Source organism: Colletotrichum aenigma (assembly GCF_013390185.1).
Source record: "Colletotrichum aenigma strain Cg56 chromosome Unknown KSG_Cg56_contig05, whole genome shotgun sequence".
In the NCBI taxonomy this organism is placed as follows: domain Eukaryota; kingdom Fungi; phylum Ascomycota; class Sordariomycetes; order Glomerellales; family Glomerellaceae; genus Colletotrichum; species Colletotrichum aenigma.
The window spans coordinates 5,121,489-5,146,469 of NW_023500911.1; the positions used below are offsets into that span (position 1 = coordinate 5,121,489).

General features: G+C 51.0%; 5 protein-coding genes across 5 annotated transcripts; 2 read left to right on the plus strand and 3 right to left on the minus strand.

Annotated features, from left to right (window-relative positions):
• Positions 1-1,328: 1,328 nt before the first annotated feature.
• Positions 1,329-4,100, plus strand: CGCA056_v009008 (uncharacterized protein; the record flags this gene model as incomplete). The annotated part of the gene is made up of 3 exons (XM_037324255.1): positions 1,329-1,502; positions 3,366-3,656; positions 3,828-4,100. The coding sequence occupies 3 exons, from the start codon at positions 1,329-1,331 to the stop codon at positions 4,098-4,100; spliced, it is 738 nt and encodes a 245-aa protein (XP_037178095.1).
• Positions 4,101-9,027: 4,927 nt separating this feature from the next.
• Positions 9,028-9,760, minus strand: CGCA056_v009009 (uncharacterized protein; the record flags this gene model as incomplete). Its single annotated transcript, XM_037324256.1, has 3 exons — positions 9,028-9,032; positions 9,197-9,252; positions 9,306-9,760. 3 exons carry the CDS (start codon positions 9,758-9,760, stop codon positions 9,028-9,030), a joined length of 516 nt encoding a protein of 171 aa, XP_037178096.1.
• Positions 9,761-11,502: 1,742 nt separating this feature from the next.
• Positions 11,503-12,217, minus strand: CGCA056_v009010 (uncharacterized protein; the record flags this gene model as incomplete). The annotated part of the gene is made up of 2 exons (XM_037324257.1): positions 11,503-12,011; positions 12,115-12,217. The coding sequence occupies 2 exons, from the start codon at positions 12,215-12,217 to the stop codon at positions 11,503-11,505; spliced, it is 612 nt and encodes a 203-aa protein (XP_037178700.1).
• Positions 12,218-14,004: 1,787 nt separating this feature from the next.
• On the minus strand, positions 14,005-14,249 carry CGCA056_v009011 (uncharacterized protein; the record flags this gene model as incomplete). The annotated part of the gene is made up of 2 exons (XM_037324258.1): positions 14,005-14,007; positions 14,106-14,249. 2 exons carry the CDS (start codon positions 14,247-14,249, stop codon positions 14,005-14,007), a joined length of 147 nt encoding a protein of 48 aa, XP_037177410.1.
• A 6,319-nt stretch (positions 14,250-20,568) lies between these two features.
• CGCA056_v009012 (uncharacterized protein) lies at positions 20,569-22,124 on the plus strand (the record flags this gene model as incomplete). Its single annotated transcript, XM_037324259.1, has 2 exons — positions 20,569-21,605; positions 21,677-22,124. The coding sequence occupies 2 exons, from the start codon at positions 20,569-20,571 to the stop codon at positions 22,122-22,124; spliced, it is 1,485 nt and encodes a 494-aa protein (XP_037177409.1).
• Positions 22,125-24,981: the final 2,857 nt, after the last annotated feature.

Consider the following 24,981-nt stretch of genomic DNA (forward strand, 5'->3'; position numbering starts at 1 on the left):
CCCCCCCGCGTTGATGCTATTAGACCGCACTGCTAATTCCACTATGGATAACTGGCCTGTGCGCTTAAGAGCATTCCACTTGGGCAGGAAGTTGATGGATAGCACTCACAAGTTACTATGGTTACCTAGAGTAGGTAGTAGAAAACATTTATAGAGCAAAAAGCATAAGTCAGTATATTAATAATAGGAATAGGGATAGATATCTTGATCTAAAGAGAATTATAATAACAGCGTTAAAGATAGATCTATTTATAGTTGCTAAGCTGTTTTGTCTGCTTATCTGCATAGTTTGTCAGTTTGCAGTAGTTGCTGACGAGTCGGCTGCACATCTGAGAACGCATCATTCGTCCATCAAACCCAAAGAAAGATATGCTATTATCTGCAAGATCAAGCAAGAGACGTCGGTTTATAAGACATAGTCTGAAGTTGCAGAGCTAAAGCACCCCAGCCCACATATAGCAGCAATCCTATATCTTATGGCGCCCTATAACAACAGTATATGATGCGACATATGCTTATATATATATATCTAGCTGCAGACTATATAGCAGCACTATTGAGAGAAATATAGGTGGGTGAATAAGTGGAAGAAGGGGGGAGACGTGAGCAAAAAAAGCCAGCAGCCCCAACAGCTGCTATGGACAACAGGCGTCTAATGCTAACGCTTCTTTCCCAGCTGAGTCGGCAGCCAGTGGTTTGAGGTGGCCTGGAGACAGACGGCTGATAAGTCTGCAGAAGCCGCTCTAAACAGAAGCCTAGCACGGCAGGCGATAGACTGCGTCTGAGATCTCCAGAAAGTCTAAGCAGAACGTGTAAAGACGAGCCACGACGAGCTGATCTGCGTTGCTAACGAAAGACTGGGGGCCAGCCTGTGGCTAGCCTGTGTAGGATGGGTGGTGCACTTAAAAGGGCTTAGTGCTAGCGCACTCTTCAACATAACAGCTCCTATTAATAAAGATGAGGTTATGCTTCAGGCGATATGGGCGACGGTCGACTGCATGCTGGACCAGGCTTAAGTAACGTCTACGCTTAATACTGTTAGGCTGGCCATGCTGTTTGAGGCGTAGCGTACAGAAGCGCACGTCAAGCCAAGGCGGCCGTTTAACAACTGCATAGAGGACGACATATGGGCGAGATATAAGGGCGTGTGGCTATATCTGCTGTATATCTGGTTCTACACATAGGAAATAGACGACAATAAGCAGCCACCATATAAACTGACGCTATCACAGGCAGAAGCGTGGGACTTATTCGAGCAGATAGCAGAAGTAGCCAGCATAGGGATGGGGCATCAGACGCAGGAGAAGCTGGAACGCACAGCACTCAACATGCTCATCAGCATGCTGGACCACCAGCTGAAGGGCGGAGACTACAGCAGTGCTCTTCTCAGCGCTCTCGCGGTGATAGGTATTGCTGAGAATAGCAGCTGGGTTCAGATCACAGACTACACGATAAAGTACTCAGCCGTGGTTAAGGTAGCATGCATGCTGGTGATCCATCAGGTATATACTAAGCGTCGTGATGAGGTCGCTAAGCTGGAAACGTCTCTGGGGAAGGATGAAGCAGAGGACGCAGCGTGGAGTTTATTCCAGCATATGCAGGCGAAGGTGCGGCGGTTTATGATGCAGACGACAGGCGACAAGGATGTAGAGCTGATATTAATAGACTGGATTCTTAAGATGCAGACGTATAGGATGCATATCTAATATAACACAGCAGCAGCTGGTGTTATCGACTGGGTTAGTGATCGTATGTTATACAGATAGGTATAGTTTATAATAGGGCAGCTGTTGGACGCACTATATAAGCTGGTCTGAGAGACGCAGGAGCTGCTTGCAGAGCTGACGGCAACAGAGGATTTAGGTTCAGCAGATAGTCTGGAAAGTAATGTCTGGTCACAGCTGCCAGCCATCCTATAGTTGTCGATCGAAGATGACCACAGCGAGACAAAGCCTAGGTACTTATTTCTCACTGACGACCGCAACAGCTAGGTTTCCGCTAGGGACAGCTGGCTGTTTATGCAGCTGGCGCAGTCGCCTGCTGCTGCGGAACAGTAGGGACTAAGCAGCATAGGCAACAGTCATAGGACGACAGACCAGCCGTTCCAGCCGTCAGCTGTGCAGGAGTTTGGTAGGACGTTTAAATAACTCCGCAAGCGACTGTAGATGCTTCTGCATATGCTTAGCGGACAGCTGGCGCAGGCGAGCAAGCTTATAGGTCTGCAGACGGTTAACACAGTTAACAGGGGCGTCTGCAATATCATAGTGCATAACAAAATGTTATGCTTCATCACAGCATACCACAAAGGATACCAGACGACTGGGCAGGCGAAGGTGGTCTACTGATATCTCCTAAGGGAGGTTAGCAAGCTTATTATATGGTTTCTCTGGCTTATATTACCGTTCTGGCAGGAGGTGCAGGGCATCATGCATAAGGCCAGCAGGTACAGCGCGTTCATATAGGCAGACGACATCATCTAGCAGAGGGACTTAGAAGAAAGCAGCGCAGCAGTAGGATTAGAAGAGCAAAGTGGTGACAACATAGATATCAGGGATAGCAATAATCATAGTGCAAATGCAGATGAGGCTGGGGATAAGAGCATAAGTGTGGGCGACTGGACGTGGAAAGAGGAGCAAACGTGGACGACAGACAGGGCGCAGCAGATTATACAGCAGACCAGCATGAGACTGCTGGGATGCTAGGTTAACGTGAGCATATAGCGGCATATCGCTATCAGCATTACTAACCGCTACTTAAATAAGTTGTTCGGCCGGCTGGGCGGAGATGACGCCAGCGTGGGATCAGAAGAGGGGATGGACGAGGTTGAGGACAGCCTGTGGGACTTACAGGTGGGGCACAGCATGTGGATAGCAGGCATGATCTACACGCAAGAGCTTATACAGTTTGGCAGCAGTCTTGCGGCGAGGCAGCAATAGTTCTGCTGAGTCAGCCGTCAGTAGCATAGGTTTCTAGGCTTTAGCGCTGAGGATTTAGAGTTGAAATAGGGTCCCACGGGCTGCAAGAGGAAAAAGACGGAGGCATACAAAGGGCCACAGCTTATAGCTAGGCTCCAACGGTTTGAGAAGCTGAGGAGAATCAACTTAGAGGGCCAGCTGCAGCAGATAACAGGTGACGACTCAGCGATATTCCGCAGGAACCAGAGAGAAGCAGTGCTCGCTATCGCCAGCAGGCACACGCTGATTGTGTAGGTGATAGGGACGGGCGGTAGCAAGAGCATCTCATTTATGCTGCTGGCGTTCTGCTCGCCAGACGGAGTAACAGTGGTTGTAATGCTGCTAGTGGCGCTACAGTTAGATCTGCACAGGCGATACGTTAAGGTGGGGATTATATCTCACGTGTGGCAGGGCTGGAAGAACAACCAGGCGGCATCCATCATCTTCGTCACGCCTGAGTTAGCTGTCACAAAGGGGTTCAGGGACTTCATCGCACAGCTGGAAGGGAGGCAGGCGCTGGACTGCGTCGTCGTGGACGAATGCCACGTCGTGCTTGAGGGGTCACAGAGCTTCCAGCTGCAGCTCAGAGAGCTTGGAGAGGTGATTCGCAAGTTCGGCGTACAGACGATATGCTTAACGGCAACGCTTACGCCGACGGACGAGGCAGCTTTCTTCTATGTGATGCGACTAGAGGCAAGCTGTGTGAGCATATTCTGAACAGCAATAACGCACAAGAACATATGATATTCTGTCGTCACAGCAAGCGAGAGGCCTAGTGTGAAGGGCTTTAGTGGCGCAGAATAAGATAAAGATGACGTAGAGCTGGAGAAACTTAACGTAGTTGAGGCTAAGGTATGCTAAGTAGCAGTCTAGTGGGTGAGCAAGCTTCTGGCTGGCGGCAGGCGAGGCAAGGCTGTTATGTACGCCATATCGATCGAGCGGGTGGAGCGTTTGGGGTTGGCGCTAGGGTGCGCTATATTCTTCAGCGATGTCGACTCAACAGAAGGCAAGGCGGCTCAGCTTAAGGCGTGGCGTCAAAGCAACAGGGCTGAGGGCGTCATGGTTGCAACGAACGCACTAGGACTAAGCATCAACATCCTGGACGTGCAGCTTATGATCTACGCCGATATGCTAATAGGACTCTAACAGTTAGGAGTCTAATCCCTAAACCAAATTTGGTTTGACAATTGGTTAGGATTGGTCGAAAAAATCTGCGCACGGTCCTGGTTTCTTATCAGAAAAGGTACAACACCAAAAAAATGGTTCGCCTATAGTAAAAACGGTCCTTGAGATACATTTCCTTCTCACAAGTGACCTTGTACGTAATCACACATTCATTTCTTAACTCGAATCACGCAATCCAGCACAGTAACCAGATTCCCACCTTAGAAACGGTTATAATACCCCTTCAGCCCAGGCATTAACAAGTCATTATGTACCTGCATAATAGCCCTAGATACATGTATCTATGTTCATGATACTTCCAATCGTATGAACTCCAGTACTCGACGTCCTGATGTCTGCGATGCACGCTTTTAGAGAGCTTCAGCTACATTATGACTACAAACTACATCTTCCATTGTTTTTTCTAGATTTTTTCCATCTATCTCATAATTGATATCGCACGAACTAGACCGACGCAGTAAGTCCAATATACTTACACAGAGATTGCCCACCTAAACTCCTCTACAGGTACTCATAGAACCTGTTAGCTACACCACAGTCCCATAATCCTTGTTCCCCTCACGTTCTCTAGGTATGTCTAACCAATAGTTGTGGTATTATTTGACCCACACTGAAACCCGCATAATCATTTTCGGTGTTGTGATCAAGTTACCGTTTTTATTGGCTAACCCACGTATGCGGTCTCCGTTCCGGATGTAAATCATCACACTAACCTAACCGTGGTCTCACCCTAGAAATCCGTGACTTTAAGCCTTGTATTGAATGGACTATCTCAAGTTCTACTGCCTTTATTTCTTCTATATAAAGTAGTACATTCCTCTGATGAAGATGTGATCCTAATTCCACATCAACCTTCACTTTTTTTATCAGTAATATCAAGCATCCCTTCCTAAATCCATACATCAACATCACCATGACAGGCACCTCAGAGGGGACGCTGAAGCGTGGCCGGGGTCGTCCGCGGAAGCATCCATTGAGGCCCGAAGATACGCCTCAGCCGAAGCGTGGACGTGGTCGGCCTCGAAAGCGTCCTCCGCTGGAGCAAACTGGTCATCATGTGAAGCTCCGACGCGGTCGGTCGCGGAAGCCTCAGGCTAGTCCTCCCACTGCGACCCCACCGTCTGGACAAAAACCACTTCCCAGAGCTTCACCAGACCCATCTTTCTCCCCCTCCCGTCACATTCGTCACCTATCCCTCGACTACATCTATCCAAAATATTCTTCTTTTTCCTCACCTGAACCCGAAACGCCTGTCGATAGTGCACGAAATGGCACCGGCACAGACTCCGGCCCTGGTTTATCGTTTTCGAAAGATATCTCCAAACCAGCCCCTGCAGGTCCCACGTCTCCTGCCGCCGGCGTAGGTCCCACTACTTCGCCATCTACTTTATCTCATCCCATCAACAAGATATCTTCGTCGACAATCCCTCACATTTACCCACCGTCCAGGGACAGCGAAGCTCTTCCTAGAGCAATGATGCAAATAAATGGTATGTGTAATGCATTCTTGCTATGTTTTTGTAACTCACATTAGAGTTCATATTAAAAATGGACTTGCTAACAGGTTAGGTAAAGCTCTTGACACTGCAGAATGCCCTTCCCTCCCTTTCCGAGAATGCGTCAAGGCCTCTCCTGAACTATTTTGCACCACTACCTCCTTTGCACAAGGCGATTGCCATTCACCTGGACCCGGGTCCTCGCAGTCGTCCGTCTCGTTCAAGTCACAGATTCCCATAACACCTGTACCTTACTCACCAGAGTTGTCATGTACGACCCCTACAGTAGGAGAAAGGGATTCGTGAGCATAGCAACCCTTCTATATGAAGTTGTAGTATAATATCGTTATTGTATAGACTTTGTCGATCATCAGAACCATCATGCTACAGTGATTGAAGACCCTCTTGAATGTAGCTTGCGATTGGTCGTGAGAAGAAGGACATAGGATATATCCAGATAGAGTTACTTCTTGTTTAATATGTAGATCTCGCCTAACAGTTATGCAACTACTATCTTAATACGTCACCTCATTAACAATCGAGTCAACCGAATATCATACAATGAATTTTCTACTGTTAACCTAGTGCCTAGGTCGAAAAGAACTTCGTTCTTACGATGAGGTAAGTTTACCTGTCCACAATATCAGGACACTAGAACGAGTTAGGGTGGCAGTAATATTCCACATCGCTAGCAACAATAGTGCCTGTCTGAAGGCCCTCTCTATCCGTCTATGTTATAATGTTCTATCGAAAAAGGTTAAGAATAGCGGTGTATTTAATCCGTTGGCTACGCAGTTAGTATGATAGTGTTACGACCCGTTAGGCATAACACGTTGGAACAACCCCGCCTGGGATCTCGGCGGCTAACGCGAGACATATGTAAGCAGTAACACAGGTGTAACCAGGAACCATCGGAAAGGGAAGAACTATGGTACAGGTCACGTGACCTCGGGAGTAACACGGATACAGGACAAGAATGGATATGTTGGATATGTCCACTATCCCAGCTATCCATGGGATATGTTGGATAGCACGGATATCCTACATAGCCACCACAGAAGATACTGTGTAGAACTTGTATATAGTATGACCCTGAGCCTGGCTCATGGTCAGACTTCCATAGCTCTTCAGCAATCAACTTTGTATTCATCCTCACGGATACTCTCAGCTTACCTTCACTGCGAATTACTTATTGAGTCTAAGACTGATCACCTTAGCCTTTGAAGACCTGATCTACTACAGCCTACGACCTACGACTCAGACCACAGCTCAGTGTACTGTTATAACGTGTCAATCCCCAGCTTGTTGCTTTTGAGAAACTCATAACGGCTCTGGGCCTTGAGTTGAGGCCTGCTGCGGGCCCACCACAGAGCAGGTTTTGGCTAATCACAGCACCAGCCTCGCGGTTTGTGCAGCTAAGTGGGCAGAAAGTCATGCATATAACAACTTATTCAACATGCGAAATCTCAGCGAATACCAATGCAGCACGGTTATCAATTACATCATTCGAACCCCTTTTTCGCGCTCTATACGTCTAAGCTTATCCAGAATTATATTAGCCGGCGTCGGAGCGAGAGATAAATGTCTTCAAAGGCAGACTCATCCCCACACACCTTTGCCCTGTTTGAACTGCCAGAAGACCCCCAAACTACCTTCGACCGCATATCTGCTACTCCTCACACAAGGCCTTCAACGCTCAGAAGTACCTCACATTCACCCACGAGTCCTTGCCTACGACAATGCTTCAGTGAGAAATCCGCGCATTCTATACCTCGCCGACGCTACTCCTTCTGACGTTATGGGGAACTTTCTCAGAGCCTCAAGAGGCGGCAAAGCAACCTGGCTAGGCTTCTTCAGTGGCCAATCTCGAACCCGAATCGGCGGGGGAGATAGATGAACAAAGGACCGGTAGCATTGCCTTGCTGCCCTGGTGGTCTCCGACAAAAAAAAGGGATAGCACCTAGTTGTCCACAACAATGGTGCTGAGGCTGGCGTTGCAGTGGGCAGTCGAGAGTCGGCAATAAATCTCTTAAGAGAATGATCGCCATGGAGAATCTTTTAGATACCTTTTATGCTGTATGTGCCTATCGTGGGCCCGCGGGCCCAGAAGGGGGACGGGGGGATTAGAGGGAGACAGTTTATCATCTTCATCACCACTCTGATACACGCTTCAATTGATCCTATAAGCGTTCCTCCTGAGCTAAATACGTGTGGAATGCGCGTCTCCTCTCGTTAATGTCTGTTCTCCTAGGTGGGCGTCTGTGGTTTTTGCCTTGCCACCTGTCGCGTGGGATGCAGATGTTCTCGGGTTCCGTGTCCTAGCCAGCACTATCGCCCATATGAGCTGATGAGCTCCCTTTGTTCCTGCAAGGTGTCCTTATTCAAGAGTCACAGGTTTGCATCGTCATCGTCATCCAGATTTACCTATCCCCTCCCGATCGTCGATATTATCCCTACCTTTAAAGCTCTGAATCGCCTCAGTCACCATAATATCGACGCTTACAACCTCACGATGCTAGACTCACACTGTCTGCCAAATTCTTATGCCGACTCCCTTCCTATCTTAATTTTGACAGCACTAATAACGTATGGCCTGCCGACCCTTAGCAACCCCCGGCCTCCTTTACCAGAGGAGACTACAGGCATTGTACGTAGTAAACAGATATATCCTAGCCTTATACTTCGCCAGTGTAGGAAGCAAGAGTATTTAAGCTCGCCGTTATCGTTGGCGTCGGTGATCGTCGCCACTTAGCTTTGTTAGGGGTAGCTGACGTCAACTACGTCTAAACATCCTTCCCCTAGCTGGCACGTCTGTATCAGTCTAAGGTAGTTCGTCGTGTTCTTTTAGGTAGCCATCTTACGCCCAGAGCTGCCTTCGTTAAGGCAGGCAAGACTATTACAACCAGTAATTACAGATGCTGCTTTTAAAGTCCTTTCCCCGCTGTTAACGATGTTTCCTCTCATGCGGCTTGAAATCAATCTACCTCTGATTTATGTACTATGTCGAACCTGGATACGGGCTGAGGGGAACCCAGGTGTTTGATTCGTACGGTGTAGACCCAGAACGAACAAAAGCTCATCGGTGTATCACTCGGCTCGGACACTGCGCACAGGGAAGGGTTACTCAGACCTAGCGATCATCCTCTCAGCGAGCGGTTCCTAGTCACATAAGTCCTATTCGCTATGAACATTCGGTGGAGGGCTTTTCTATTATACAAAGTAACTGAGCTCTTGGGATGCCTCCGTGGGTTCGTGCTAACCGTGAAGCACTCCTGTCCCTATACAGTCGTGGTAGCGCATGTCCATCTGTCGCAAAAGAAACCCAAACAAAGGAGAGGAAGAGGACGAAAAAGAGAAGAAGGGGGAAAAAAAAAAAGACGAAACGGCCGAGATTATGCTTGAGCGAGGGCCTCTCAGATCTTAGACACTAGGAAGTCGAAGTACCTCAGGCAGTTGTGGTTTGCGTCTATCTTTTTCCCGGCAGCTGCCACCCACTCTTTACCTAAAACACACCACGTAATTAAGCATCTGTCGCGCGAGGAGACACTAGGGAGGACTAACCATAATTCCACAAGTCTTTAATGTTAACTGAAGCCTTCTGCCCCTTGTAGGTTATACTAGAGATGTTTGCGTTAGCATAAGACCAATCATGCGTCGGGCAAGGACTAACCGTTGATCTATAACAGGGCCGTCCCATTTGTGGCGGGTCTGGCTCCATTCGCCCGGTTTGCTATCCAGAACTCTCACGTGGAAATATTCGGCCTCGAACTTCTTCTGGAATCTAGCCGTTTTCCCAATCACTAAGCCGACATGGACGCAGTCGGTCCGGTCCACCACGTACTTCAGGTAAGGCTCCCGTGTTTGGCGATGATTACGATACGCCGGGTTACAGGACATGAAGTAGTAATACTTGTTGTTCTGAAGCGGGCGTCCCACAACCTTCTCGGCCTCTCGCCAGGCCTTACTCTGGTCTCGTGAGAATATCCCACTTGCACTGAAATGATCCTCGTGCGTCGCAGCTGTGCTGTCGTCTTGAGGCACCGAGATGTCAGTTCCGTTCAGTACGTTCGAGATGGCCAGACCGTAGACCGTGGCGCAAAACGCCAGAACGCTCGTGAGCCTCATCGTGCCGAGGGAGTGGCTTAATCGGAGAATCAAAGAGTCAAAGGCTTCTACTGCAACCGTGCTAGAAAAAAATCAAGTTCAACTAAGGAGGGCGAGAAGGACAGATGATGTAGACATCTTGACAGGAGATTCTAACTAGACGAGGGACTGATAGTCCTATTTATAAAGCCCAGCTGATCTTATATGAGGCTGTTCTTAAACCACTATCTGCACACCTAAGCCAACAGCCAGAGGTTACGTGGCGTTTCCCCTTAACCCTGGTACTAGAGGGAGGGTCCAGGTGTGGACGTTATACATAGCGTTGTTGTGATCTCTCCGATTCTGTCCAAACCATCAACCCCTTCATTCACAGCCTTTCCCTGTGTGTGGGACTAGCGCCAAGCTACCCTGCCCTTGTCAGCCCTGTAGTCAACGCACAAGCCCCCACTATTCTACATATAGGACCATTTCACTGTGGAGGTGGATCCTAGGTGTAGCCGCTCATCTCCGTGACTTCGTCCAGCGTCTTAGGAAATTTTACCTCCAAGGTTTGAGATAATTAGACGTGGAACGACGCTCGCAATCAGTGTAGGAGTTTGCCTTTACACAGCAAACGTCCCCAGCTACGTAAGGATTGCACACCCCCCCTTCACCTCCTTGAACGGCCTCTCCGGGCTATTCTTGTTCTCTTGACTAGCACCGTCCAGCAGAAAATGATCCATAGATGCCAATTCCAATGCGGGCAGAGATAAGCATGGACCGTAAATGAGAACCTGGCATAAAGCCAGCATGTTGTATTCTCCCGAGGAACAAAAGAAGAGGACAAAGAAAAAACACCTTCACAAACCTCTTATTCCCTAGATTGCACCTAGCAAGCATGCCCTCAGCCCAGAATACATGAACCATAACCAGACGGTGTTTCCTTGCATGCCACCTAAAACTTTCACTTGTTTAACCGTTATTCGGCCCTACTACGACTGTTAAAACCACCAACCCTCTTGATTATAGAAAGACGGATAGATATGTCTTATCCCCAGCCTAACATCCCATCGGTACTACCGCGGTACGAACGAGGCGGGATACCACCAGGTTTGCAGCTTACGGGGTCCCCGACAGCTCAGCGATTGAGGCCCGATATCAGCCCCTCCTTGCGGTGGACGAAGCAGCGGCTACCGCGATTCAAGTAAATCAGTCAAGTTCAACAAGCCAACCAACCAATCAACCTACCAACCAATCACAAAGCCATCCCCAGTCAATGAGTTCAATTATAGGGCCCCAAACTTGATTGATCGAATTGAGGTGGGCGCTGGGAGGAAGAACGAAACCCCTATCACCTTACTACTAACAAATGAAAGGATATACAAACCAGTGACCCAGAATCACTCAGGCGCAATCCTGTCATTACTATCACTAATCCAAGCTTACCTTGTCATAACAACAACAAAAACAATACCAATGAGGTTATTGCATCCTCTCAACCGTTGCGAGGGCTATAGCCTCGTGCTCCTCGAGCCTAATAATGTCGTGTCTGTCCGCAAACCAGGTGACGTGGTAACATCTAGGGCCGACGTATACGCCGAAGCCGGAATACTGTCCGGTCCAGCAGCTCGAGCGTAGCTTGGATAGAGGTTGAAAAGGTGTCGTCGGAACCCTCCGACATGATACATATAACATGCGTTTAGATGGGACTGCCATGGCTCCTATAGCAGATAACACAGAGCTTTATACGTTCCTGGCCTTGTCTTTCTCTGTCTCCAAGCCTCTTATATTGGTATCTCATAGTGACTAACTATCCCTAAGCGGAAGCTTGTTATTGAGTCAAACATATCAGGGCGAAAGAAAGGGAAAAGAAGAGAATCAAACCCAAATCTTCTACTAGAACATGCTGGATCAACACACCTCTTACCCTGGCTAATGATAGTATTGACATGCTGCATCTTGTGAAGCAAAATCATGCCTACGAATGAGGAGTACTTCCCCTTTCGGCAGTTGGAAAGCATCTCTGAAGTGCTGGGCTTTTTGAAGAAAGAATGGCAGTCGATGAGGGTGTTAATTCCGAAGAATTGGTCGCTAGTATGAACAGTGCTAGCGACCACCTCGCCCCTGCAGGAAACAGCGCCCGCGGGAGGAAATCCGTACACTAGTCTCTGCAGGCTCAGGCTATCCTCTTCATAAGACTTCACAGTGCCTGAGGGTGCTTGGAGGCATCTTTCCATTACCTCGAAGCTGCTAGTATTTACTACGAAGAGCTGGATTCTGTTAGCGTTAGCATCTGGTCTCGCTGTGGTAAGCGCCCTATTTCTTCTTGAAAATAAGTTAAGTATAAGGCAATAATACTAAGGGGAGCAGTAGACATAATGAGAGAGACTATCCATAGCTAAACCACCTCGTATACTCATTCGATGCGGTACTAGAGTTATCCAAGGCCACTATGGCTTCACGTGCTAAGTCCTTAGTGTACTTGACTACTCTCTTCATCTCTTTAACTTATGAGAGAGAGCATAGACAGACACTTGCTTTAATCATAGACACCCAAGATATTAATACTGACCTATCATGAGAACCAAGCCGGCCACGTACAGAGGAAGGTAAAGGGGGCAAAAGCATATGAGAGGTTCAATATTAAAACGAAGAACAAGTAAATTATGCACATATTAACCAACCCCACGTAGTTGTAACGACTCTTCCGTTTTTCTTTTCTTTTCTTTTCTTTCTGTTGAGAGAATGGTGAGGGCTTGGTCAATTGGTTGCCTGGTTGGCTGGTGGCTCGGTTGGTTGGTTGCTTGGTTAGTAAGGTAGATTAGGAAACCGCGAAAGCAAATCAGCCAGGGGAGTGGAGTGGGAAAGAAGAAAGAAAGAACCATTATGCATACAGCCTTTGATGCGATCAATAACTATTACAATCTCATGATATACACGCTACGCTCTCATGGAAGCAGTACGTCACTGCATTAGCAAGACCAACAAACTGGCTGGAGACTTGCAGCGCTGCTGATACCGAGCTAAACGTCTTAGCTTCAGAAGTCTCTATGATTCCGCTCAACAGGCTGGGCATCCAGAGAATTATGTATAAGATAGGACAGGATTTCAGCAGTATCATGCGCTTAATGCGCCGCTCTGACGTCTGGGTCTGCTTTTTGGTAGAAAGATTAGCCATCATTGCAGCCGTGACGTTTGACGATACACCGTCTTTTGCGACGGTGGTGTCTCTGCTGGGGTTCCATCTGTACTCCAGGAGGCGGGAAGCTCCCCACGGTCGAGGAATACATGACTGGCTTGCAGTCCCACCTCCGCTGTTATATTCCGCAGTATCTTCTCCGTTGGTGAAATCTGAGCAGTCCCTGACTCTCTGAAGAAGCGTTGCTGTAAGTGCCTGTGTAGTTTGTAGAGGACGTCGTTCACCTAATGCCCTAACGTGTGTTTGTTGCTCCCTGGTGCCTAATCGACCAATGCCCGCCCCCCTCGGTCCGAATACCTGGCTCGTATCCGGACTGGTTTCGTTCTGCCGCGACGTCTCCGAGCGTACCGTCGTGTGTGGCTTCTTTTCCTTGTGGACTCTGGCCGCGGAAGGAGCACGCGGAGCCAACGGCCCAGCTTGCTGCCCACTTTGATCATCAGCAGCACTGCCGCATCTGCTATCCGATTCTCCTAAATACCTAGTTAGAGCGTACTCTGAGGCGCGGGAAAGGGAACACTTCGTACGTTTTGCCCGGCTGTCTTGCAAGCACCTCATAGGCGTACCCCACATAAGCCTGGTTGGTGTGCAGTTTCTTCCTCGTGGCTCGAGTATGGCCATTGTCGTCGGGCGTACTGTTAGTGATCTGGTATCGCACGAAAGCCAGGACGTACTAGCGGCGGGGCGAGGACGTTGGCTGAGATAACACCAGACGAAAGTGTAGATGCAAACGGTAGTGGATATGATCCACAGACGCCAGACATAGGTGAGGCCAAGTCGAAGGTTGGGCCGGTCCCGCGCAATCCAGCAGCAGTTCCCGCCAACTGGCTCTATCACACCGATCCTAGCAGCCAAGGCACTAGTAGTAATCGGAATAAGCCATACGCAGCAGCAGATTGAGAATCTCTTAAGTGATGAGCTGTCCGCCATACTTGTTCTCTGCCATATCACCAGAAGCGTGGCTATAGCGATGGCGAGGATGGAGAAGTCGGATGCTTGCGTTGAGAGCTGACTAAACACGCCGTTCGAGACGCACGCTATTCCGCGTTGTAATTCCTGGTCCCTAACGTAGATGATCCCCGATATAGTGTTACTAGCTGAGTTAATGACTTCTTTGCGTTGATGGTCGTCTTGGTTAGTGTCTCATCCCGCTTAATATTGACGTTGATAGGAGAACACCTTACCAGCAACCATGAGGTTAAGGACGAGGGTGTGTCGTAGAGACCGGCGTCGAGTATGGTGAAGACCAATCAAGATTAAAGCGCTCGAGGTTGCTAGGAACGAAAGACTACTCCCTACGAGGGCTAAGGACGCCACCAGTGAGTTGAAAGCCATTGTCAGCTGACGGGCCATACAGCTTCACCCCAGCACTAGCCAAGCTGCGCACGCATGATCTCCTCTCTCTCTCTCTTCCCTTTTTTTTTTCCCTTTAGCCTGTGCGGGGACTCTCCCCGCTTTATCCTTTTCTTTCCCCTCCTTTTCCACACGACGTACGGATAGCAGCATCAAAGCTCAGGCGAGTCAAAGGCTATTAGTGAGATAATTAGGGTTGTGCGTGCATTTGAGAAGGTTACCGGTGTGAATTCGAAACCCCCCCCACCCCCCAACCAAGCAGTGATGACGCCTATACCGTAAACCTCCCGAGCCGATGCATGCTATTCCCTAACGCTTCAGCCTATGATGTCTCACTTGCCGACTATATCTCCACCTTCGACTCCCTCAAGCTTGACAGCCTAGGAGCCATATGTTCCATGATCTAAGTCTCGAACGAATACTACCACGGTACGATCGGGCTGTCCCCTCGGGAATATCGCTAGAAAAACATCGGGTATTCCATGCTAGCACGGAGCACGTCGGCGAGCCTCCCCAAGCTTTCCATCTCCCATCTGAGCAGCGCGGGTGGTGATATGGTGACACACCGAAGCCGCATAGCCACAGGATCAGGCTGAAGGAGATCTCCCAGCGAGGGCGCACAAGCCTCGAAGGAAGTGCGAAAGGCGTGTATGTTGGCCTACGACGGTGTGTGCTCGGCGTCGATGATATCCTCCCTGCGGAGAATCCTGAGGTTCGGGCACGCACGGGCGGGGCAGCCGGCTCACGCTTACCTCGCAGAGGTCAACCTTGCTCAGGACCAATTATTCTAGCGTAGTTGCCGACGGGGGCCGTCCGTCATAAGATACAAAGCACGGCGCCTACGCTGATGTGGAAGTCGAACCTGGCGGTGGTGCCTGCGGCCGGATAATGGCACGACAATCCGGCTAGCCGCCTCACGGTTTATAAGCCTGGCACTATTGGCCGAAAGTATCATCCGACGTAGGAGCAAGACTGTAAGGTCTCCGAGTGCTAGTGTCGTAGCCGGTCTATCACCCTGCTAATGCCCGGCCCGGTCGAAGGTCCGTATCTCAAGCGTCTCCAGAGCAGGAAGGCGCGACAATAGGACGGCAAAGGCGCCGGCGATGCCTCTTACATGCAGCTCGCCGACCGGCTGCCCGGAGACCCTGGTGTCCTCATGTGCCGGTGCCAGCTGCTTGCTGCCTCGCCTACGTGGCATCCGGCCGGGGGGGTGTTCCATACTCCGCTGCCGAGTGACGCAGCAAGGTCTCCGACCTTCATGCACTCCAGCGCTCACACACAGTACACACCAACGCGACGTACTATGTCGAGATGGTCAGGGCCACTCGGTAATTTGTAATGTGCGATGTGTCCCTAACGACGGCTGAAGGTGCTAGGGGCTGTGATAGGGACGGTCCAGCGCTTGTAAGCCATATGTTGAACTGGTCTCTGTCCCGTGAGACAGACTCTGGAAGGCTGGGCAAGTTGCTGACCCTTTCTCAATCAAGCCCGAGGTCTGCTAGGGCAGGACGGTGTCTATGATATTTCGTCGTTCCTATTCGTCTACCATAGGCATGCCGAGTTACTATATGTGACGTGGGGATTGAAATAAGGAAAGGAACCCATGGGTAGGATGAACGGGGTTAGAAATCAGATATCCCACAACGTAAGACGAGAGAGGCGGCCAGACGCAGCATGTCATGAAATCCCAATGCCGTAAAGCTTTTCTCCTAATACACTTGCGGTTTCTTGTTAGTCCCTCAGGTCGGTTTAGCCTATTCTGCGATCGGGAATGTGGAGCGGACGGGACCAGTCCCACTTTACAGCACCACGCAAGCATGGACTGAGAAAAGGGAAAATCCGCCCCTCTCCGTCTCTGAGGGTCAGCCCAAGGCCTCGCTAGGTCATCCACTGGTGCCAAACCAGCGTGGAGAGCTAGTATGAAGATGTTGGGAGCGGCATCAATCTCCCCCACTTTCTCCCTCTCTTTCCCTCTCCGTCTTCCGGTACTATATAGGGTAGAACTAGGTTGGGGGATCCCATACTGGTCTGACAAGACAGGCGTTGTAGACCTACGTTATAGATGAGAGAGACGCCCACGTTGATTAAGTGAGGCCCTCGAGTGTTATATTAGCAACTTATCACACAAGCCGCTCTATCTATAACATAACATTAGGCTTGGGAACGATACTTGGCGAGATAGGTATGAGACCGCAAAGCTAGGAGGCTACATCACTGGATGCGGTTCCAGCGCCTGTCCTTGGTTTCTTTAAGTGACAGACAGTGAACGTGAGATTCCAATGTGGATGTGGTTCAATCCTTCGCTGTCTTGCATGGTTCACAATGCTACAAATCCCAAACGTCCTGACACAGAACCGGGGGCTAGGCAGGATCTAATATATGATTCGCTAGCGTACATATATACCAACACCCCGATATAGAGAAGTAGAGAAGAGTTCAAAAAAGCGCCTACTCTATGTCTCTTGCTGTACCTGGGTTCTATAGCTATACCTGCGTACTAGGAGCTACATCTAGTGAATAGTAAGTAGACATAGTTCAGTAGTGAACTGCGTGGACCCCTAGCGAGGACTTTCATCTCGGCATACAACATGTTGCTCAGCAATCGCGCACCCTCCGTAGCTAGATTCACTTGAAACATTGCTTTAATCATACTCCATGGTACGTACTGCGTAAGTGTAAAGGTATTTAGGGGCTACGGGCCACGGTTAGGTCAAACTGATAGAAGCAGAACCTAAAAGGTATGTATGGTATTGCTGCGCTATTTTTGCTTGCTTCTTCGAGGATTCGCTTTTTCCAGCCTTCAACGAGTACTCGCCAAGTCCTCTCTGTGGATGGTTCTGTGCCCTGACCCGCAGGCCTCTCCGGCCCTCCGGCCTCCGTTGGCCGAGCTGCTCCCGGGCTTCTCCGTTCCGTCTACCCAATCCCTTATAGTAAGCATGGAAACATCGCCCAAGTGATGTGTAGCTATGTTGTTAAGGCATTATCGACAAGCATCCAAGCTCAATTACCACATCAAGCATATCCACATGGTGTGTGTTGGGGGGGGGGGGGAGGGTTTCAGAGAGAAAAGAGAGAAAGAAATGGGTCTTTGTATAGAATGCACGCCAAGCTTCTGCCTACTTATAGAGTGACTCTTGAGGTAACAAGATAGTGACGTCACATGCCACCCCAAGGGTCCGACTTGCGATCCTCGACATGTCCCTCATGATTTCTGTGGACGCAACATACATCCCAGCAATACTCACGTGACGTCGGCTATCACCGAAAGGATCGTTGTGCGCGTCGGCGTTGGCGTCAGGGTGTGTGATCTGTCGCCGGGTCTATTTCAGCGAAGGTGATTTGCTGTTGCGGCGGCGGTGAGCCGAATATACCTGTGGCTTCTTTGGGCCTAAGCTAGCCAGTCTGAACTTTGAAGTCCCTCTCCCACATGGGGCATTCTGAGGTCTACTAGGTGAATGCGTCAACGTTTTCTGTGTTGGAATACCTGTATACCCTGCGCATATGATCGTGCTTTGCGGACACCCCGTCCGTCCGTTGGGCGTAGAAGCCGGGGTCTACCGCCCTGTATCGTGCATTCCGAAGGATAATGAACACCTACAAGCATCACTGAGTGTCATCTAGTTCATAGGGTCTGGTTGTGAGTTATAGTTATCTGGTCGACCTAAATTCTCGCGGGCGAGATAAGTCAGGCGAAGTGCATATGAAAGCAATGCCGAGTCCGATCCATCAACCCGGGCAGACGGGCTGTAGCAGAGACCGCAGTCCATACCCGTCTTTCAAGTAGAGAGCGACGCGCGAGGCGACGGTAGCCGTCGACTCAACTGCTACTTACACTGAGCTCGACTTGTCGCAAGCTCCATGCAGCGTATGTATCTCATCCGTCTTTCTGTTCGCTTTGCGCGGCCCCTAGTCACTTGACAGTTGAGGTGTTCCTTAGAAGCCAAACAGACCGCCAACGAGCAAGACCCCTGCTTGACTACCTAGTGTAGCGGCGTTTTAGTATTGACCCTACCAAGCAGGTCAGGCAACCCTAGCCCTACGACCAACCGGCGTTAATCTTGCGGAACGCCTGGCAGCCCTGGACTTCCTGCTCATTGTAGAGTTATCCGAACGGATGAAAACTGGTGTTCGTGCGGCCACGCCACAACTTTGTGCGTAGGCTAGCCACGGTACCAGGCCCATACTAGGTGCCCCACACGGGCGGCCGATACCACCCACGGCGCGCCCGTTGCACGCCGACCGAAGAAGAATGTCTTTAAACCGGGCGCAAAATTCGAAGAAAAGTCGCATAAATACGCGGATTAATTCAGAGTGGTTTTGGCTAAGAAGATATACGTTTTCGGGCTGGTGGGGGTTAGTTGAAGATTAGGCTTCGGGGTAAGTTATGGTTAATGGTCAGAGGCTCGGGGATGTGATCATTTGGGCTCTGAGAAGGTACGTTCGCTGAGGTTGTTTTGAGGGATGAGGTCGGAGGAGGGGAACCGTACGACGTTTGCTTAGCCGCCTCGCCTTCATACATACATATGTGTAAGCATATATAAATACATATATTTATATATATTCATATAAGTATATGTAACCATATATCCGACGTCAATACGCCAAGCCTTGTCCGACCTTCTACTCTACAGCAGCTTTCGTTGTGTGGTGATCGTATTAAGGTACGTACAGTGGTCAGATCAGGGCGCCCGCAGCGGCAAGGTCCGAACTGTTGTCAACGACGGCCTCACGATCGACAAGGATCGTATAGGCCGAGAAAGTCAACAGACGCCCGTCTGAAACATTTGTGGGGCAGTGTGCCGGGTACGAATCCCCAGGCGGCCCTGTCCAAGCTCGGGCAATCCTTGCCCAGGTTGCAATGCGACTAGCCCGCCGAGAGGCTAACCTGTGCATGGATATCCCGTTCGCTCCGGGCTGTAGGTCCGGCTCGGACGCTTGGGGCGTTGACAGCTAGATGATACGGACACGACCTTGAGTATCCAGGACGGATCGAACGGACAGGGTTGCCGGGGATCCGTACGGCTACGCCGCGGCCGCGGCCTGTGTGCGGGCAGCTACGGCACCAGCCCCCGACTCTCAATGCCAACACTCACTACCCGTGCCTATACTCTATGCACGCCGACCCGAAGAACAATGGATTCCAGGGTGTCGGGCGCCAGAGGCCCAGAAAAAATTGCATCCATGCGCGGGGCCATTCAGAGGGCTCCCGGGTGGGCAAAGATAGGTCCTTCGGGTAGTGAGGGCTGGTCTACGGATAAAGTTAATGGGTCGCATCAGGTTTGACGGCAGGCGTGATGGCCAGCAGGATAGAGGAATGGGACTTGGTGCTGCCAAGGACCCCTTGGTATCTCGCTCGCGCCGCAGGTTTCCTGCATCGTCGAACCATCTCAGTCTTTCGGGTAAATGCTCGCTGGACGCCGCCACGAGCTCATCTCTTGTATGGGGTCGCAGGTTCAGTTAGCCGCAGGTAATTATACAGGAGAATGGGTCTCATGGAGCTATGGGTGCTACCAGCCGCCGACCCAGCTAGCTTAACTACTTACCAGTCCACATACTATGTATAGCTCTTCATGTATCCGTACAGTGGAGGCTAGTCCCCATGTCGCTTGGCAGGGACCGCCGGCATGGACCGCCGGCAGGGGAGGGGCCCCATGAGGCAGGGGGTCCAGCATCACCACACTTCACACGCTGGAAAAAGCTTCGCGCGACATAAGGCGCGCGGCGGGCCTTTAGCAATCCGATTTAGCAGAGGACATCGCCGTCAGTTTCCATCATCATCATCATCATCATCAGCAGCAGCAGCAGCAGCAGACACGCACAGGAGCAAAGCGGACTATTCTGTCGTTATTACCTCCGTATCCACTCCTACCTCAACTACGGTGTCTGTTAGGAAGCTCGTTTAGACTGGGCTCCCCCTATCCTCTCGAGGGCCAGCTCTCCCTTCCGGGGCCTTACTTCCCCAGCTGCGCTTCTCTGTTAGCTGAAAGGTATATGGTGTTCTGATCCTGTGATTGAGGTTATCTCGATTGTATCTGACATATCTAAGCAGGGCCGCTGAGTCGGGAGGCTCCTCGCTATCGCCGACTTCGAACGCGGCAGCTCAACCGCCGAGACCGTCTGGCCTGGACCATCTCTTATGTGCGCATTGCCCCGTCGCTAAGGAGAAGCGAGGGTCGGGTGTAGGGAGACCGGGCTGGGCATCCGCGGTTTGCTGGATGGGAATCAGCCTACTGCCCAGACCGACACACAGCTCACGTTCAGCCACTGCTACCTCACCTTAACGATAGATAACCCGCTACCAATGTTCGAATTCAACCGCGGGACCGCCGGCATGCTAACACACGGCCGTATTGATCCCGGATCTCGGGAGCAGAACGAACGCGAGTCACTGGAGCAGGAGCGGAACACTTGGTTCGCCACCTTGGACAGCAACAGGCTGCAGTTCAAGGAGGCAAGAGAACGTATTAGGGCCGCCTGCGATCGCGCGCAGCAGAGCGTTCGAATCGACCTGGCAAACCAGGCCCAATTCATCAGCCGTCAGGTGTTGCCCTCAGATGTCGTCGAACTATTATGCCGTTATCAAGGTGAGATCCGGCACGGGCGTCTCGAACAGATCCAACTGGATCGCGACCGGTCATTAGAGACTGTCGATTGGCAGGAGAGAGAGGTGTTCTTACACCACCACCGGCGATTCCCATTATCGAGCAAGATCATGCCGATAGTCGGCTTGGGGTGGGGCGAAGGCGTCCCGGAACGCAAACCTCCCGCCCGAGCGACAGGTCGGGCGAGCGACCTTCAGTTTGGGGGAGGATCCGATGTTGCCGCACCCCACAATGCCGTCGCGCCCCGGACACACTCGCTTCCTGCCGCGGTCGGAGGGCTGACTATGAGACCGTCGGCCGCTGTATGTCGATCCCCGCCGGAGGACGGGGCTCGGCCCCCCCCGGACGGTCCGCCCGGGACATCCACAGCGGCCTCGGGAGCCTTCCATGAAGTCGCGCCCGGTTCCGTCGTCGTGCTGCCATCTCCGCAGGTCCAGCAGGCCTGCCAGAGTACTGGCCGTGACAGACACCGCTTCGCGTGCCTAGGCCATGAGACGGCCTCGACCTATCTCGTCGGGAGTGTGACAAACGCGTCAGAAGGGCTGGCTCGGCAGTGTGGGCGGAGTGCGGCGAAGCGCAGGCAGCCTTCAGCCGCGAACGTCGCGCCGAAGCGCGCGCGACTCACCGCCCAGAGGGCCGAGGCTCGAACGACCACCATCGACGAGGTTCGCCGCTATAATGCCGCCGGGGCCAAGAGCATGATCATCAAGTTTAATGGACTCTTCTACATCATCAGGTACGTTCCCTATGAGCTAGCGGCCGATGCGGCGGAACCAGGTCCGAGGGGGGAATATTGACGCGTGTTAGCTGCGACGAACACGGCATTCGCTTCAGACAACACGCCCTCGCCGAGGCTGCAAAGCATCTACAAGGTGCTTGCCATGGATATCCCACGGTCACAAACAGGCTCATTATCCAGAGCTTCGGCGTTCGTGTCGTTGACTGCACCGATGCCCTTGCGTTGATGAACAACGCCTGCGTAACAGAAGTTCCCGCCAGCGGATATAAGCCGACTAGCCGGGCCAGAGGCTGCGGCCGTCGCCGAAAATTCGTCCAGTACATGCCAGAGCTGTATCAGGCCCCCGCCCTGGCGGGCTGCAGAAGAAGAGGAGTCTCTATAGGTGTGGCCTCTACTGGTTGCACTTTGGCGCCGCGCTCCAGTAGCTCGTTGATTGGCTTCCGGTGGAAGCAACCGGGCAAGCGGCTAGGTGTTATATTTCCACCAATCCGGAGCCCGCGTCCCTATTCCACTTAATAGGGATGTGTGACCGTCGTGGTTAGTCGGTTCAGGGCCCAGGCTTAGAGGTAGATGCTGTCCAGGGTCGGCCCCTACGGACCTAAATCGTGGATGTGAGCTTGTCCTTGAAATGGGACGTCCCTGTTGAGGAAAGATCCCACCGCGTCGAAGTCGCAGTCCAGACGATCGCAGAAGCTGTGATCTTCTCGGCCCCTGGGATACATGTCCAGCGCCGCCACCAAACAAGGAATCATCTCCTCCGCCGAATCCACACATAGGGGCAGATGTCGGGTCTTAGAGGGAACGAGGTGGTCAAAGTGCCGAAGGGTACGGGTTGGTGGCTCGAAGCGTCTTTGAATCATCGACCCGCGAAATCCGGGGTTATCGATTGTAAGCGGACGCCCTTATGGCGCCAGGGCACCGTAGGTACTAAATTAGTCGGGTGCTCTCCTACCCACAACCGTGAGACGACTAGAGGCACTAACAGAGCTGTGGTTTGTAGCTCAATCAACACACACACTGTCCATAGTGCCCTAACTGATCCGCAATAGACTATCGCCGCCGCGCCGTTTCTAAAACAACTACTATGCCTTCGCTCCCCGTAGTCTCTGGCCGTACACATAGACGGCCAGGCATTCTTCTACGTTTCTGTGAATATAGACTTGCGCCTTGCGCACTGAGCTCGCTTCTATCTAACCTTGGCTTTATGTTATGTCAGTTCTGCCTTAGGCCCGGTCTGTATGATGTCTAACTGTTTTAAGGCCTATTCTGAAGAGACTATCAGGCTGCATTGGCACCGGAAGGCGCAGCTTACATACACGTCTCATGGTTCCGACATTGACACAGAACGTAACTATAACGATCATCGCGATGAATGAGGCGATTGAAGATAGGATGAGAGTTTTACTCATGAGCCCGTTCAAGGAACCCAAGACGGAAAAAACACAGAAAAAAAAAAGGGAAAAAAAAAAAAGAGCAAAAGGGGGATGGAAGAAAAGAGAGAAGAGTGGGCTGCCTAGTCGGCGTGATGAACTGATAGATTTGGGTTGGTCGTAATAGTGAGTGCTGTAAAGGGTTGTAAAGCAATTTTGGACTGGTTTGGAAGAAGATACCCTTCAAGTAGTCTTTCGGTTAGCGCAGACTCCTGCCCAACGTGTCTACCATAGCCTAAACGATCATTGGCAGAGACCTGGTCGCCGCGGAGACCTTTTCTCGTCCTGTTCACGCCATTGCCTGTCGTCGTAGAACCACGCCCGAGCCTGCCAGCAGACTGTTAAGACTCATACGTATGTATGTATATACGTATGTATGTTATATACGTATGTATGTATATGCGTACATATAGACGTGCAATTAACTAGGGTATGTAGCGTAGTCTTACATATCAACCTGCATCAATTCAGCTGTACTAAACAACCCCCCTAGAGAGACCTTGTTCTTCACGCGAGGTTCCAAGAGAAGGCAAGGTCGCGTCATCCCCCCCAGACCAACACTGATGCCAGATCTAGAGACAACAGTTGCAATAACTTTGGAGATGGATGTTTCCTTTTGCGGACGGTACTTCTCCGCAACTGCTACGTGGCATCAGCACGACCCACCTTGTCGCGCGACATAATAGACTCTCCAATGGCTGGATTCGACGTTTATCACTATCGTCGGAAACGCAACGGAGTAGGCGACGACGACCGGGTATTAAAGAGGATGCGAAACCCTCCTGTCAAATACCGGATAACTTAGATGACCCGGACAACAACGCTGATGCGATAGCTAGAGCGCCGGACCGCAGCAGACAGCAAGCGGATGGTTTCAACGCAGGCTCCACCGGCGAAGCGATGCAGAGATCCATGAACTAATTGTTTTCGTGTTCGTGGTCAGGGTCAGACATGCGCTTGACTAGCTTCCGAAGGCCTCTTCTATGTCGGCAGAGGGCCCGGTACCCCGAAATGATGTAATTTGGTGGCGATCACGCCCCCAGAAGTGATATCTACATGCCAGCGGCTCCCAAAACCCAAGGCGGATCAGTACGCAAGCCCTCTGACGTGCGGACACTGTGCTAGGATGGGCCACCGCTAACCCAATCGCTCTGAGATGGTTGTGAAATATGTGTCTTATAGTGGATCTTGTGAGTCTACCAGTAGTAGTAACCAGGAGGTTTATCTGCCTGCCCACGAGCGGTAAGGTCAAGGCCTTTTCGGTCAACGGTGACACATCGCCGTCATTGCGGTGTAGGAACCGTTGGCGTGGAAGATAGAAAGTCAGGTAGTAACTCTCTCTGCAGGACAAGACAGATGAGGGAGTCTAGTGCCCACGGAGTAGAATGCAGAGGCAGAGAAAGGCAGTGCCCTCAGATATCGTAGCGGTTATAAGTAGGATTCTGGATAGAATACTACTACTAGCAGAATCGGTATTCATGCTGATCAACCCAGGAGCGTGGATAGGCTACCTCGGGGCGTGTTCGCTATCGCTGCAAGCCACCACAAATGTATAAGAAGAGGGGGGCTCCCTCGCGTCTGCAGGACTACTAAGGAGGGTCGTACGATGCGCTCTGAACAAGACAGGCTATCTTCTCCATAACTGAGACATGTCCCTTTTAGTGCCCGCCTCTCACTCGCCAATAGAATCATGTAATCTCTCCCAAAATACTTCAACTGCTACTTTCGTCTGTAAATCTCCAGTGAGGGGGAAGCATTTATAGGGCCGCTAACAGGGACGTGTCTCAGGCATTAAAGATATGGGACAGACCATGGGGCTAAGACGGAGAGGAGAGCTAGTGTAGGTTAATTGGTGGGTTTTTATACAGCCCTACTAGCATTATAGAAGCTGCATCCGCCCGCTTTAGCTCGCAGCGCCAAGCTACATATCACTATATTTCCAA